A 17,248-nucleotide genomic window follows, 5' to 3' on the forward strand; every position below is an offset into this window, starting at 1 on the left:
CATGATTTAAAAAAAATGCAAAAAATCGTGATTAACTACAGAAATTCTGTGATTGATTGCAATTTAAAAAAATTAATCAGTTGACAGTCTGAAATATAACGTTTAGGTATATAAACTACATTTGGAGAGTTGCCTGAGCGATGGGGCTGCCAGTAGATGAGTTTCCATTATAGATTTGTGCAAAACTTAAGCGATATTTTTGAAACTTTAGTGGATAAAACTATTGCAATATGTTTCCATAAAGTGATGTTCTGTGACTTCTCGTCTGGTGATAACATTCCAAGAAGCATGGTGATGGATGTTGAAAACATTAGCAGCTTTATTTCTATTGCAGTCACCACACTAGCCGTCATTATTTCCAATCCAAGGCCACAAAGGTGTGCTATGGAACGATAATGGAAAGGCTTTGTTGGATTGTGGATTCTAAACTTCCAGATGATCAGCTCAACTTTTGAAGAGTTATGTGATGCAATAACACCTTTTGTCGCTCCTGCTGCATCATGCCGATAGAGCCAGTTCCTACTGACAAGCACATAGCTATAGCATCATGTGATCTATAAAAGGCAAAAGAATGTTTCCATCGCAGTTTTGTAAAATATGGCTTTTTTTTTCGAAGCGCATGAAATACCACCTCATGCGAGCGTGAAAACTTCTTTGCGGTGTATTTTATACTTGCAATTTGCTCATTGCCTTTTCTCATGTATTTGAAGAGATTTAAACCTTTTTGCTCAGGTTTTAAAGGCTTGGAGCCAGCAGCGGTCAGAGGACAGTTTTCAGATGCGGAAGACATGCGGCTACAGTTTGAATATTCATATTTACTCAGACATTGAAGCTGATTCATAAAGGTGTTTGTTGAGTTCATTTTTTTAAAAAATAGGAACCAGCTGAGTACTGTGATGACAGCTGTGTTCAGGAAGCTGTCTTCAGTTAGAGTTATTGCAAGAGTCCCTTGAAAAGGAGATGTTCCATCTCAAGGAATATTCAGCACGTAACTCCCACTGAAACCACAAATAAATGTTTCCCACACAGATCACAAAGTCTGGCAGGAAATCAGTGATGTTCTTGCAACATTCAGGCTGTACTACTATCGACAATAGTACATGAGCAAGCTTGTTTCTTCTCCACTGTGTCCTGTACAGCCCGTGATGCTACAGGCCAGACATACATGTCTTATCGTCTCTTATTTCTAAACCACACAAGAAGTGGATCCTGTTGTAATAAATCCTGGCAGGTGGGCGGAATCGTGTTAGTATGAGCAAAGCCAGTGTGACCACTCAGCAGAGGTGGGACCGAGTCATTGTTTTGCAAGTTATAAATCTCAAGTTTTTGCACTCAAGTCCTGAGTCAAGTCCCAAAACAAGACTGGCAATTGAGTCCTAAATCCTAAACTTTGAGTTTTGAGTGCTAAACAAGTCATCATGCGCTCTTAATCAAATGTAATGCCATTTTAACAGCACAGTTAGAATATATTAAATTCACAAAATGCAGGAATACTAATTTTAAATTAGTATTTATTTGTTCAAACAAATTTGTTTAAAAGAGTGTGACTGAATTTAATCATAAAAAGCAGTGCAGACATTTTGTAGCACTGTTAACAGATGATTGTCGTTCATAACAGAAGATATTTGTATATTTTAACCTTTTACATATTGGAAAATGTCCTTTTCCACCCAAATTTGTAAGAACTGTCTGTTAAACCATCCATCCTTTAAAGTGAAAAAGGGGAGGGGGTTAATGTTAAAATGAGCTGATTTTGGAAATGAATTGATTTGCTGAACACTTTCTAAGTGACACTTTTTAATCTGTGGGTTTAGGGGAACAGATCAAGTATTTCTCTGTAAGGCTGGAAAATAATATTTTGTTTAAGAAGTAATTTGTGCCATCACTGAATTAAAAAGTAAATTGGTTGAAAGATTAAAGTATTGTATTAAAAAAAGTGGAAGCTCTCTAAGGCACCTGCCTTAAAAACCCCTTTTACTTACTTTCTCCTATGTATAGCCGTTTTTATTTATATACATTTCCTGTGTTTTTATTCAATCATGCTTTTGTTCTATTTTATTTCCCCGAAAGCACTTTGGTCAACATTTGTTGTTTTTTAATATGCTCTAAAAAGAAATGTGACTCAGCTTGATTTACCTGATATCAATGTGCAAAATTGTTTAGTCCGCCTCTTGCACTATGATTCGTCTCCAAATGCAGCCAGAGCTCCAGTGTTCACTGCCATGTCTTTACTATAAAAAAATAAATAAATAAAAACAATCAAATAGTGCGTGAGATAGACATGGATCAATAGGGGAATGGTGGGGGACCCACAGAGACTGTTTATGCATAGGCCTCAGAATTGGCAGCGACAGTAACATGCTTTTGCAGATATAATATTTACCATGTCTGTAGGTTCTCAGTCATCTAGGTCATGGTAATCCAAGGTTTCTTTTAAAGTGGAAACTGGACTTGAGGTTTCTTGAAGATGTTTTGCCTCTTCTCCAAAAGGCTTTTTCAGTTCTAAAAGTTGAATGGCAGAGAGCTGGAATATAAAACCTAGGTTGACCAGTAGTATGCTAATGACCAAGGTGTCACATGAGAGTCGTAAGCTAATGGTCAAGGTGTCACATCAGAGTTGTCACTGATTTGAGTAAAGCAATGTTCTGTAACAGTTGTGGCAGTCTGTGATACTGCAGTCCTGATGAGCAGAGAGGGACAGCACAGTCTGTCTGTACCCACTCAGCTCCTGTTAGTGTGAGTATTGTGGATAAGAGAAGACAGTTCAGTTCTTTTTAACTCGATCCACATCATTTGATATTGAGAATCCACAGATACCGTGTCTAAATCTGATACTTGTATTTTCTTGGGTAATACAGCTGTAGCTCCCAGACTTTGGATAATTTAAGTCATTGCTCAAGACCCACTTCTTCTCGTTGGCCTTTGACTTATATTGAGCCAGTCATTCCTCATATTTGTATTTGATTAATTGTTTGGTATGTTGGTTTTTAGTTGTGCATTTCATACTGCATTTTATGTATTTCTATTGACTATTTATTTTGTCCAATACTTTTGTACAGCACTTTGGTCAACCTTGGTTGTTTTCAAATGTGCTATATAAATAAATCTGACCTTGACCTTGTCACTGCATAAAGTCACACTTCAGGTACTTTAAAATTATTAAAATCAATCCAGTGTATATGCTTGACAGTTTAAGAGCTCTGCAATGCAATACAAGAAAAAAAGGATTATTTTATTTTTGCAAAATAGCAAAGTAAACAAACTAAAAATATTTTTTATGGCTCATAACACAATTCCACCTTGTGCAGCTTTTTTTCAGTAAAATAACAAAGTAAACAGATGTGTCTTCAGAATTAGCTCTCAAATCCACTTAGTGTTGTTTTGTAATAAAAGCACAGAAGACTACAAATGAGTAATATAATAACAATTTCATTTCAAGTGGTGTTATAGCTGAACTTTCATTTACCGGTCACAGTTTAGCTTATCCCAGCATTATACAAAATTAGTCCACTAAAAATGAACAACAAAAATTTTATTTTCACCTAAAGAAAGTGTCGTAGTCGCCTAAGTAGCTTAGTGGACATTTTTAGTTCAGAGGATCGCGTCATTAGGATTCATCCTGCTCTACCAAAATCCACAACATTCCATCATATAGTTTTTTTGTTTTTTGGGGGGAAATTTCAGTCTACACCAAAGCAGTGAACTAACCACCATCACTGTGTAAAATCTTGTAGTACAGTGTGTGGTAGAGAACAGGTTTACTACTTATAAGAGAATATATGTTTTCTGCAATATGTGGCTGTTTTCTTCCTCGATATTGTTATTTAGATGTATGAGCAGCTAGCTGCATTGCTAACGAGGTGGCATATTTCCCCCTCAGGCTGCATGTTATTCATGAACACAAGCATGGATAAATGTCATTTCACGTCTATATTTGGATTTTCTGGAGGCACTGGCTAAATAAGAGGCATAGCGATGCAGATTGTCAAAAAATGCAGATATGGATGAAATGAAACTGCTGCTGTGCATGCTCAGAGACAGTTTCACCACGGGGCCCACAGAGGATAGCTTCAAAACAGCAATATTCAGAAAAGGCTTCCAGTGAAGTTAAACTGTTACGTCTGTTTTAAATCTAAAAAAACTTAAGTCAAGGTCTGCTCACTAGCTTCCAACCACATCCCAACATCTTCCTTACTGTGGAGTTACAGAGTTATCATCACATGACCTGACATGTATAGTTTTTCTCTATTGTCTCAGCAAAACAAATGATTCTCTTTACAAAATAACAAAGTAAACAAACTGAAACCTATTTTTATATGACTCTTATCACAGTTCCACTTAGTGCAGCATTTGATTTTCTTTGTGCTCTCAATGTGTAGCACTGTAATAAAAGTACAGAACACTACAAATGAGTAATGTAATCAAAATTTCCCTTCAAAGTAGTGTTATAGCTGAACTTAAAATTGGTCAGAATTCGGTTTATTACAGCATGATAGTAAAACTAGTTCACTAAAAATCAGCAATAAAAATTAAGTAGTGTAGCATCTTCAGCTGAACATAAAAAACAATGTTTACCTTTTTAATTTATGTTTAATTTATTTTATTTACTTTTTTGTGGTTTTATTACTTTTATCGCCCCTGTAGTTGTTTTTTTGTGTATTCCTTTGTATTATTTTATACTGACATTTTACTTGCATTTTGCATTATTTGCCCTCTAATTTTAATTCTATCCACACTCTTGTTTCCCCTCGCTTGGGTTCAAAGGGACTGTTTGGCTTTACGTAGTTGTATTGCAGTCTATGTATCCCATTACTGCTATTATTATTATTATTATTATTATTATGATATTAGAGAAGCAATATTACAGTAAAACCTGAAAATCTTCCACAAATTGTGCTCTATGTTTACATCGCTGTGTGACAGCAAATCTGAAAAAAAGGATCAGGCAGGGCGCATGCTCAAAATTATTGATACTGGTCAATTAAAAAATGTTTCAAATGGGGCCCAATACCCATCCTTTGCATCCAAGCGGGACATCCCGAGTTCAGAGTAGATAATAGCAATCCAGAGTTGTCATAAATGATTTGCTCAATTAATTACAGGAAACGTCCTCATATGATTTGTTATTAAAAAGTATAAAAAATGGCAAAAATCACAGCTAAGCAGAAAGCAAGCAGGAGGAGTGTCTGCAATGTAGAGAAGCAGTGATGAGGAGCGGGCCACACAGGTCTTTCTTAAATCCACACCCCCAGATTTTTTAAAAACTTTTCTACCTTGTAGTTTTCAGCCCACACAGCTCCCTGTGGAGACACTGAAGGCTTATATAACTTTTTCCTCACATGCAGTCGTGCTCCCCAACAACAGAGTTCCCCTTCAAGTGTGATTGTGCTTAAAAGACAGCATTTGAAATTTGTGTGTCAAAGTACAAGCACACCAGATCAACAAGCAGAAACAACTACACATGTTGTCAATGCCAACCAAAAATGACCTTAATCACCAGGACATAAGCTTAAAAATTAGATACAGTAAAATCAACTTGTCAGATTTTACAGTGTGCCACAAATGTGCACTTTTCTTGCAGTTTGTTGCAACTGTGTACTAACACCTGTGGAATCAGAAAACCAGATCTTGTGTTTATAGGAGTTTCTTGCTGAGCAGCTTGGTGCAGTTTACTGTATAGAAATGTAACTTTATTCTATTCCTCTACAATTTTCCCCTCTCTCTTTCTCATTCTCTGTAGTTTCATCATGCATCACCACCTATAAGAAAACCCCTCCACCAGTGCCACCCCGAACATCCACCTGCTCCACAGCCTCCAAGCCCTACATCTCCATCACAGCCCAGAGCAGCACAGAGTCTGCACAGGTACTGCACACAGATACACACATTTACTATGTTCAGCTTCAGCTCGTGGAGTTACAGAACATCAGCACATCTGTTTGTTAAATAATGTATGTTGTGGATAATGGTGAAAATACTCTGAGGACTTATTCCTGAATCAGCATCAATGGACGTGCACATTTCAAAATTTAGAGTTTCCCTCTATAGTTTAGGCAGTTTGGACAGGAAAAAACAGAACACCCCTTCAACTCTGGAGGTACACCTGCACCAAGATGCTTGGGAATGGCAGTCATTCACTGAGAAACCCTTCCCCCCCAAAAGCCAAGCAGATATTGACAGATTTCCTAAAGGTGTTAAAGCAAAGAACACTGATGATTTGGTTAAAGCCAAACTACCTTTTTTTTTTTTTTTTTTTTGTGAAATGCAGTGTACACGCATGTGAGAGAGAGAGGGCTGGGTAATAAGTGTTTGTAGCGGGGAATGTGGATATAAAATTGTACTTTATTTACACACATCTGCACATATACCGCATTGACATGATAGAAATCATTGTGTATTTGTTTAGAAAAGAAAGAAGAGGAAAAGGAAAAAAAGAATGTCAAATCAAATAAAAAGAAATTATTACTACAATCATCATAAATAATTAAGCCATAAATTGGTTTGTGTGAGTGAAGGTGCTTGAATTTGACTTTTAGAAATTTTAATTCCTGGTATTCCTGGATTTCTGAACTTGGTCCTTGAAAAACACTTGAATATATTTAGAGGAGAACAGAATCATTTTACAAAACTTTTTAGATAAATGTTGTAAACCTTTTGTTTTTCACCAGTGGCATACCTGAATAATTTCACCAGTTGTCAATAATAAGTTAATTTTAGACCCAGGTAGCATGTTTACAACAAATTTGCACAGTCCTGTTGCAACTGATGATTGTGGAGAAAACAATATCATCCTTGAAAATAAACATGAGTTCTTTTAAAAGCACTGGAAAGTCCTTGAATTTGACTTGCTCCTGTCTTTGTTAACCCTGTTCCATTTCTGTATCCCAGAATCACACATTTGTATTGTCTTTTTAAGATATATGAGATACAGCACCCTCTAAAACCTTGATTTAAAGAACCAAACCTCATAAGGGACAACAGAGGAATTATTCCTTTAAAGCTATCAATTATTGATAAATGACTTTAGTGAACAGTACTGATAAAGACACTGCAGGTTGTAAATAGGCCCCTTCATGTACCTGGCACATTGCAAGCTGTCCATTATTGTTGAAGTAAAACATCACAACTCCTACTGATACTAACACTTGTTTATGTTTGCCACTGGTATTGTTTGCTGCTTTTTATGTCTCTGTGCCGGTGACAGCCATGACAAGAGACACTATGTTTTTAGGTTGTCCATACATACGTCTGTCCATATATCTGTACATCTGACCCATTCTTTTGAATGCAAAATCCCAAGAACGCCTTGAGCGATTTTCTTTAAAGACAAACGTCCACTTTGACTCAAGGTAGAACTTGTTAACGTTTGGTGGTCATAGGTCAAAGTTCAAGGTCACTGTAAACCCATCTGTGTCATTCACCTGAAAGCAATATCTCAAGAACACCTGGACAGAATTTTGTCAAATTTTGCGCAAATGTTCGAGTTTATTATTATATTTTGGTGGTCAAAGGTCAAGGTCATGCTGACATTGAAGTCATCTCATTCTTATGAAAGCGAGATCTCAAGAACATCTTGGGGGAATGTCTTCATATTTGATACTAACAATGACTTGGACTCATTGATGAGCTGATTAGAATTTGGTGTTCAAAGGTCACTGGGACTTCTGTCTCATTGTTATGAACGCAGTATCTGAAGATGGCCTTGAGGGCGTTTCCCTCAAATTTGGCACAAACATCCACTTGGACTCAAAACGAACTCATTAGAATCTGGTGGTCTAAGCTGAAAGGTTAAGGTCACTGTGACCTCATTCAGCATGTTTTTGGCCATAACTCAAGAACCACCATGAAACTGTGCTGATTGTAGAGATCTTCAGTGTGTGAAGCATCTGTTTTTTCACAGACATGGATGTAAAATGTTAGTGTACCATGTGCCAGTATTTCTAGTTTTTACTATGCAACTGCACTTATATTAGTACATGTTTAACTTTAAAGTGCTTTGGGTCCAATTTATTTTATCTATTTTACTGACACAATATCCGTGTGCTCGTCATGGCCAGGGTGGCAAATGTTTTGATGATCACAGCAAAGCTAACAGAAAAAAAACACCTGATGTCTTCGCCAACACATAAATACACAAATGAACTTTTGTTGAGGTTTCTTTGTTTTCAACTTAATTTAAATGTTAAAAATTATACTATGTCACATTAATGGTCATATGAAAATGTTTACTATAAATCAATGTGCCATGTTTTCCTAAACCAACCAGGATGCATACATGGAAGAAGAGGGACCCAGAGGTGACATGACCATCCAGTCGGGGCTCAGTAACTCAACAGAAAGCATCGACAGCATGAAGGCCCTGACTGCTGCCATAGAAGCTGCTAATGCACAGGTTAGTGCTTTGTACCATTCATGTATGCATCAACATTTGGGCTGTTATGAAGTTGGGTTGCTGTAATAGACCACAAAAAATGTCTCCCAATTTTGGGAAGTGATTATATATAATTTTTTTAATATTGTATTTGAATTTGAATTTATGACATGGAAAACACAATAAAATACATACCACAATACACAAGCTACAATACATATATCACATTACATACAGTACAACATTTGCCACAATACACATACTGCAGTACACATATAGCAAAATATATACTAAAATACACATACCACAACACACCAATACCCTTACACTTATATCCTCTGGAATTTTTCAGCACAATGAGCTAAGAGTGTATGCTCCTCTGGTTTGCTTTTAGCCATTACTTGACCATTGTTGTGAGGTATTTTAGGTCTAGAATCAATTTGATTTCAGTTGGTTTTGTGTGTCAGAGTTGATAGCCATTTAGAAGAAGCTTTTTGTCCAAATTTAAATTTATGGTATGCTGTTTTACAATTTTCCATTCATGCTGCTCCTAGTTACTCCGCTACTGTCTTTTCTTTGAATACATCTGCTTGACTGTGAATGCATTTGAAACTAATTTTAGGAAATAAAAATAAATGAAGCTGTCAAAGCTGAGTTGTTTTGTTCTAATATGCGACAGTGATGCCACCGGCCACAGGCTTTTTGTCCATTATCATGAGTGCCTGATTATATAAACATGGTGATGCTTGAGCGCACACTGTCAAGCAACAATGAAAAACAAAATTCACAATTAACTTAATGTCTGTTCTCATTCTGGTCCTATAGGTCCATGGACCAGCCAGTCAGCATGTCAGTAACAGCACTATGACAGTCAGCCCCCCCACTCCAGTCCTGACCAGGGGACAAGTTGTTGAAGACCACCGGGACATATACAGAAAAGAAGCACTCAGGAAGGGCAAATGTCTCTCCATAGGCATCCAGGTATGAGACAGAGACAGCAGAGGAGGACGTAGAGGATGGGACATTGAAAATATCGCCCACAGTTATTTAAATGATGATGTAGAGTGTATCTTTAATATGCATGGCCACGAGTCAATATTAATTATTAATTCTTCTGGATTTTTCCTGTCTATCTCCTGTAGGTGGATGGACCAGAGGAGATTCCGGATTTAGAGGACCCATCCAAGTTCACCTCTGTAGGGGTGCAAGTAGAGGATGACAGAGGGTGAGGCACACATTTAATTTATTTTCAGTCTTCCCTTTTCGTGACCTTCTACTGAGTATATACGTTAACATCCACATTGAATATGGCTGAACGTTTGGTTTCAGAGCAAGCAAGGAAAAGACATTTGCCTGTGTATGTAATCTGTCATAAAACAATAGCTGGGTTTCCGTATGAACACTGATACAGGTTCTGCACACGGTGGTCTTTCCCCTGTTAACACTGATCATTGAGTGATCCATTTGTAATGTGTTTCCAATGTATGTGATGAAGGCAAAATCCACAAAAATCTTATCAGTTTCCTTACTCTAAACAGGAATCCAGTATGACAGATAAAAACAAACACAAGCCAAGATTGTAAGTAGGATGTGGTGTGCTGGCCCTGGCGTTCTGCTTTATTTTCATCTCAATTTTGTGTGCATGATATGAATGATGTCGTTAAGTATGCATGACACTGGCGACCTGGTCAAAGTACCTGCCTGACCAATCCGTGCCTCTAGCACCTCAGTGATAGTGAATATAAATATGTAGCAATATAGGATGGATGGATGCATAAATTAAAGTAGAACTTCACCCACAGAATGACTATTTGTATATATCGATTCCTCACCACATCCTACATTGAATTTGTGAAGAAAACTTTTTTTTTATCAGATGCCTGAGAATCCAAAAAGACAGAAATTTTTTGATGAATAGTAGTCATCGGGGTTTGTGTTTAACAACAGCAAAACTAAATCAAAACAGTTATTTACAAACTCTCACACAACTCATGCAGTATAATCCAAGCCTCAGATGTATGCTCAGTATTTTCCAAACACATTTATTTTTGCTAAAACCTGAAATTTAAAACACCTCTGCATGAACATTCTTATGCACGGAAAAGTAGCACATCTTTGCATTTGAGCTCTTCTTAATGGTATGCACAAGCAGATTTCAAACAAAGTTTCATCCACAGATTCAGTCACACGGGGTGAGTAATCCAGTCCCTTCAGTATTTTGTAATATTGCAACAACAATTAACACAAATTCAGCCAATCCCATGAATTTTAGGCAAACTTGCAATTTTGTTTAGTTAGATTTGTCCACTAATTAACAATTAATCGTTAGATTTATTGAGAAAAAAATCAATAGGTGCAGCCTTAAAACCTGTGCCGTCAGTCCTTACTATTGATTAACTTCTTGTGTAGGCAATGAATCCATCTTTACTCTAACCTCTTAATTCTGAAACATCCAGGTTTTTGGGACAGTTTTGTCCTTTGTTTTTTTGGTGATAACTTAATCTTGAGTCGAGATTTAAAAAACAACAAAAAAACAATGTACAAAGCTTTGGTATCCAAGGCACATGAAAATGTTCTTACATGCACAGTTGAATATTGCACCAGTGAGCTCACACTGTGTGAAAGATCAGCTCACTGAGTAGAAGATCAAGATCACTGTCTTTTTAGTTTGTTTTAGCAGTAAGTAAGTATTTAGTAGGGTACTCTGATCAGATTAAATATTCTGTCATTGATGTCACACTACATGAGGTGTATTTTCCTTCAGACTGGCTGAGTCATTTCCAACTGTCGTGTAATTATTCCTCTCTCTCTGGTTACAAACAATCACCCCCAGACTCATCTGCCAAGGTTATCCTCTGTAATGAACTCTAACATCTGAGGCTGAAGACAAGTCTCACTTGAGTCCCAGACTCGCATAGTTTCTCTCAGACCTCTGTCCCTTCAAGCTTTTTATAAAACTAATGTAGTGACAACTCATTTTGAAAGATAATAAAGACATTGTATCCATGCAGAGACATCTGTCTTGCTGATGAATTCATAAGGTTTCTTTTAAACCAGACAGCAACCAATACTATTCACCTCAAACTGAGGAGGAAAAGGAAATATGTATGCAAATTTAACAGCAACATTGTTTCTAATGCTGTAATCCTGCAAATAAACTTTAACATAGTGTACATTCACCCTTTAAAACCTGTATTGACATAAGTTTTCATGTTCTGCATTCAGACACCTTACACAAGCTTTTTGGCCCTTTGAAACCTGAGCAAATTGGTTCTGTTTCTTTTGAAATATGGGTAAAAGGCAATGACCAATTTGGCAAGAAATGTACGTGTAAGTATTATATTTTCGTATTAACAATTTTTCAATTTGAAAACAAGTTTTCAGTGGGTTAAACCATCTATTCATCATTTTTTTCTCTTTGAGTCTGGGTCACAGTGGTAACATGTTAAGTAGGGCAGCCCAGACATTCTCCTCCTCATCCATGCCCTCCACATGCCAGCTCTGGAGGATCTTAAAACACTCCCAGGCTCGATGGGATATGTAATATGTAATCCCTCCAATGTGTTCTAGGTTTGCCCTAAGGTACCAATTCAGTATACTTAGAATATTCACCACATAGCCTACTGACTGAATTATCTCATCACCCTCACCTAATCTTTGAGGCTGTTAAGCCCATGACTGTGAGGTCTACTAGTCTGCTGGATACACCCAGCTGGGACAGAAGTCTGGTCCAGCAGCCCTGCAGCAGTAACCTCTGTGAAGGTTGTAATGCTGACTTTTTGTTGAAACTGTTTTAGTCAGGTCCAAAGTTTTATCCAGCTAATTCATATCAATGAGGGTAGACCAAATATTAATACCTCTCACAAATACCACCGGCTACAGCCTGCAGGATGGCCACAGGGTTGAATCAACACATCTCTGGAACAGATCACCAGGGACGGGGCGTTGTGGCTTTCATAAATTGGACTGCATTCATTTTAACTAGGTGAAACTAAACTGAATGAGCACGTTTCATGTTGCATAACTGTCATATAATGTTTTACAAAAGACAATGCTTACCAACAGTAATGTGGAAAGCATCACAGTAACCAAATGCGTGAACTGTGTGGGATTCTTTTTTGGTGATTGTGACATCTCAGGCATTTCATTGGTCAAACCTCTCTTTATCTGAATCAGCAACAATTAAATGTTTCAATATGCTGGTGCACGAACTGAACTGAAATGCTCACTATCAAAATAATTTTGTTGTGGAAAAAGCCACACAGATATTTGTGCCTGTATTAAAAGGCTCAAGTACATCAGGGTTGCAGGGGTTGATTACACCCATTGTCTTGCTCAGAATACACTAGATAATGATTCAAATTAGTAATCTAAACTCAGAAATTGTTTGGTTTTTTTGCCAGTGATATTAATGTATCCTCTTTCGCACCTTGACAGTGAAATTAAGTCTGTCTATCAATGCATCAGTCTGTTTTCCGTGTCTTGCCCATGGCCTGGTAGTGGTCGCAACAGGCCAGCAAACACGGTAGTTTTGACATCCCATTTACCAGCAATGTCATCCTGCTCCTCCTGGGAGATTCCAAGGCCTTCACTAACCCAGCCCGTTCTCACTCCAAACATGTCATATAGCTCCGTTCTGTCAGTGCTTTCGGCATACAAGCATGATGCCAAAAGCCTCCTTCTGCATCCAACTGGAATGAGGCTGGATGGCATCAGATGAGATTGCCCTCAGACAGAACTGGTGTTGTTGTTATTATACCACCAGGCAGGCCCACATGCAACATGCACAGGCGGTGTTATTTGAGAATTCAGCCGGACAGAACCAGTCGCGTCAGGAAGAAACACTCCTGGTAACCACGTAATTTAAGGTGTGTGAGTACGCTTACAGGGTGGACAGATGTGGAGGTAGTTGGATACCACAAACAACTGACTTTCGTGTGGGAGTCTGGAGTTAACTTCCCCTGTAAAATAAATGTATGGATTTTTTTTCTATACCTTACCATGTACCTCTTTTTTTTTTCTAAACCTAACCATCTTTGTTGCCTAATCCCAATCTTTGTGACAGTCGTGTGCTGCTTCATCCCACCATGTGCATTTGTTGACATGATTGGTCCTGCATCCCGCAGTGTAAACAGGCAGAAGGATACCTAAAACATCATATTTAGACATGGAAAGTCACTGACAGAGTGGGACCATGTGATGAATTGGAATGATAACTTGCTGACGAACCAGATTGTGCATATAATCCCTGCAAAGTGTTCTGGGAACACCAGTGTCTGATCTTGGATCTCACCTAGAGGATCCAGGGCTGGATTGTCTTGAACTGTTGTTCAGTTCAAGGGTCCAAATAACAGTCAGTGCCCTGCTCTTGGGGAATTATTGCACAGAGGCAACCCTCCCATTCTCTGGGACGCACTCCAACATATGAGTGGTCAGCAGTGGTCAGATTTTCCCCACATCCACCTAGCGCCTCTAATCTTGGGCAACTCTAGAAAAGGAAAGAGTCTTGCCCCTCTTCTAGAGTTTGATTCCAGACTCAGTGCTTTGCACTGAGCTGAGCCCAACTATATGTAATTTCACCTCCTGCACTAACCAAGGTGACTTCATTGCGAGAGAGGTGAGGTTCCACAGTGCAAGATCTGTTCTATGACTCAAAGAGTCAGCAGGCCTAGGTCCACAAATTTGTGTGTTGCCCAGTGGACAATGAAGGCGAGTGCTTATCCCTGCATGTAATGGCGGCTGTGGCTCAGAGGTAGGTTCGATCCCTGGCTCCTCCGGTCAACCTGTCGACGTGTCCTTGGGCAAGATTCTGAACCTCTGATTGCTCCTGATGGTGCGCCATCAGAGTGTGAGTAGGCGTGTGAATGGTTAATGAGAAGCAGGTGGCACCATGTACATTATGTTAGCCTCAGCCACTAATGTGTGAATAAGTGAATGTGACATGTAGCGTGAGAGCTCTTTGAGTGGTTGGAAGACTAGAAAAGTGCTATACAAGTGAAGTCCATGGCTACTTCAGATAGTTATTTCTGACTGGCATCAGGGTCCACCCACCAGACACTTGCCAATGAGCTCCCCTGCCAGTGCTGGCCCCAGGAGGGCACCCCAGTTTACCTGTTCATTTAGGGACTGCGAGTTGTGACAAGAAACCAGTGTCCCCTATTTTTCATAACCTCTCAAGAGAAATATGAGTATGTGACAAATAAATCCTTGAATCATGAAACTGTTGCCTGGTAACAGAGCACAAATGGAAAAATCCTGGTGTTTAGTCTTGTCTGTTTGTCTCCCTCTTGTGATCAGGTATCGTCGATTCCAGCGCTCCAACAGTGTGACAGCAGCTGTACAGGTAAGCATCCATTACAGCTGTTATTACTCAGCTCGTCCATGGCAGTGATATTTTTTTCCTGCCTGTCCACTGGTCATTACTTAACAAAATATCTATATTTTGATCTTTAGTCAGAACAGCCAGTCACATATTTCATAATATTTTCTGTCTATAAATAACAGTTTATGGGACTGAGCAACCTTGGCAGAAGTGTGTCACTCTCTGATCACTGTCTGATGTAAAAATATCTTTCCAGATCGATGTGCAGTTTAATGACTGCTGCATTTTTTGTGTCCTCTTTTTTTTTTTAAGTTAACCATTGCATGAGTCCTTTCATGTATTTGTAATGTTTGAAGGATAAGGGTATTTCACTGGAGTCCCTGATAGTAGATACATACTCAAAGAATGACCTTTTCTTTGTAAGCAGCAGCACTCTACTGAGCCCAGTGATGGGCACATTTTCCTTGTAAAGCTTTCAGACTGTGTTCATGTAGCTGTGGTCTGCAGGAGTGGTAAAATTTGGACTCAGTCTGAAATTATATTACCTGAAAAACCCACTTAAATATGAATAAAAACATTAAAAAACACATGATCTGAAAGGGACACAAGGATAGCTGGATTTATAAAACCCTTTCCAAATGATGTTGACAGAAGCCAACAGACCCAAATACAGTAACACGGTGATCTAGTCTCATTAAACCAAAAGCCTGCGTAGGGGTCTCCATATCAGTTTTGGACAGGAAAAAAAAAGAATCTGTCTTTTAGCAATGCTCAGGAAGTTGAATCAAACATTGTAGTAATCTCTAACATGTAAATCAAAGGAGAAGGTTTAAAAAAAGTATCATGATCATCTGCCTTTACAGGCACACACAGCAGACCATCATCTGCGTAAAAGTGAAAAGTAGTTTCTGGAACAGAGCACCAAGGTGAATCAAGGTTGTGATGATTATGCTCAGTACTTATGCAGACACAACATCACAATCAAGTCCTACCTGGCCCACTTAGAGCCTTTCATACTTTAAAGTCTGAACCAAGGTTTGCATTTTTGCTACACTGCATACATTTGATGCGCTTGGTTTTTGTTTTATATTGTATTTATGTGTGCACTACATGACATACCATTGTCCTGTTGTCATCACCTATATGAGCTGCGTCTCCCATACACTCATTAACTGGTTTGTTGACGGGTTCTCTCATCCTCTTGAGTACTTTCTGTCTCATCTTCTTCAAAATAATAGTAACAGTGTCAGTGGTTTTGTGAATTTGTACAACTCATGCTTTATAAAGTGGTCTTCTCCTCTCCCTGTGTGCTACCATGGCTCTTTTTGATATGTTGCGTTGTTCATGGACAAACTAAACTTACACTGTACATTCACTACCACTGAAAAACTTTACAACCATACTACCAATTTCTCCTTAGCTCCAATTGCAAACAGCTGTCTGCTCTAAGCACATCCACCATCACTCTCTCTGTCACACACACACACACACACACGGTACAACTTTGTCAAGTAATAAGAGTTGGGAGTGCGGGTCGGAGTCACGTGGTACGCCCGCCCAGGATGGCTGACTAAACCGGAGCGGAGCTCATTTGCTTCCTAAACCTCCTTAAAAAACAGTTTCAGTCGACATATAGTTTTATTGTGGTGTAGCTGCATTACAAGCGGCAGTGGTAGGAGTCAGAAAATTCACTATTTCATGCGGAACCAGCCAACTACATCGCGAGGAAAAACCAAAAACTTTCAGGCTAAGTCTTCTGGAATGGCTGATTCACCTGCTGGAGCTAACGGTGAGAGCCCATCTGAAGACAACGTAGCTGCCGAGCTGACTGCCATAAGATCGATTCTTGAGAAGTTAGATCATGACATGAATGCGGTGAAAGGTGGAATTGAGTCCCTTAATGAAGCCGTCAACAGCCTTGGTGATAGGGTCGAAGAAGCAGAGACAAGAATATCCCGTCTGGAAGATGAAGAGGCTAAAGCTAGCTCAGTTAGCAAAAACTAAGTGAAACAGAACTTGCGGCTGCAAGAAAAGCTGGCGGCACTGGAGGGATTTTCCCGACGCCAAAATGTCAGAATATCGGGCATTAAAGAAGGAACTGAGGGTCGGGATCTTGAGGGATGTTTGAAAGATCTGATGAGTGGGGCTTTGGACATTGAGGCTGATGATTGGTACGAAATAGACAGAATCCATCGTGTGGGTCCCGCACCACCACCTGCTGCGGATTCGAGACCGAGACACATCGTCGTCCGCTTTCTACGGGACAATGCCAAAGCATCTGTACTGCATGGCTGACCCGAAAGAAGCAGATCATCTGGAAAGGCATGTGAGTCCGCTTTCTTCCAGGACTACGCCCAGGAAGTACAGGAGAAACGTGAGAAATTTGACGAGGTACATGACTTGCTGCAACAACGCAATATTGTCTATGCCCTTCGCTTTCCTGCCGTCATGACATTCTCATTGGATAACCAGCGGCATCAGTTCTCCAACCCAGCAGAGGTTAAGCGATTTCTCAGCGGCCTGGATTCAACCATCGACCCGGCAGATGGAGGTGG

At 39.1% G+C, this 17,248-nt stretch overlaps 1 protein-coding gene across 4 annotated transcripts in view; it reads left to right on the forward strand.

The window, feature by feature from the left end:
* Nucleotides 1-17,248, forward strand: part of LOC121951344 (disks large-associated protein 1-like) — a 165,864-nt gene that overhangs the window by 134,462 nt on the left and 14,154 nt on the right. For all 4 annotated transcript variants that reach the window (XM_088085119.1, XM_088085122.1, XM_088085121.1 and 1 more), the window contains exons 7-11: nt 5,741-5,865; nt 8,267-8,392; nt 9,197-9,352; nt 9,514-9,596; nt 14,669-14,714. In XM_088085119.1, the coding sequence (XP_087941245.1) occupies nt 5,741-5,865; nt 8,267-8,392; nt 9,197-9,352; nt 9,514-9,596; nt 14,669-14,714 (536 nt within the window). The remainder of the gene's footprint in view (nt 1-5,740; nt 5,866-8,266; nt 8,393-9,196; nt 9,353-9,513; nt 9,597-14,668; nt 14,715-17,248) is intronic.

This window comes from Plectropomus leopardus, chromosome 12 (genome assembly GCF_026936395.1).
Source record: "Plectropomus leopardus strain MGB_pleo_1.0 chromosome 12, ASM2693639v1, whole genome shotgun sequence".
Taxonomy (NCBI): Eukaryota; Metazoa; Chordata; class Actinopteri; order Perciformes; family Serranidae; genus Plectropomus; species Plectropomus leopardus.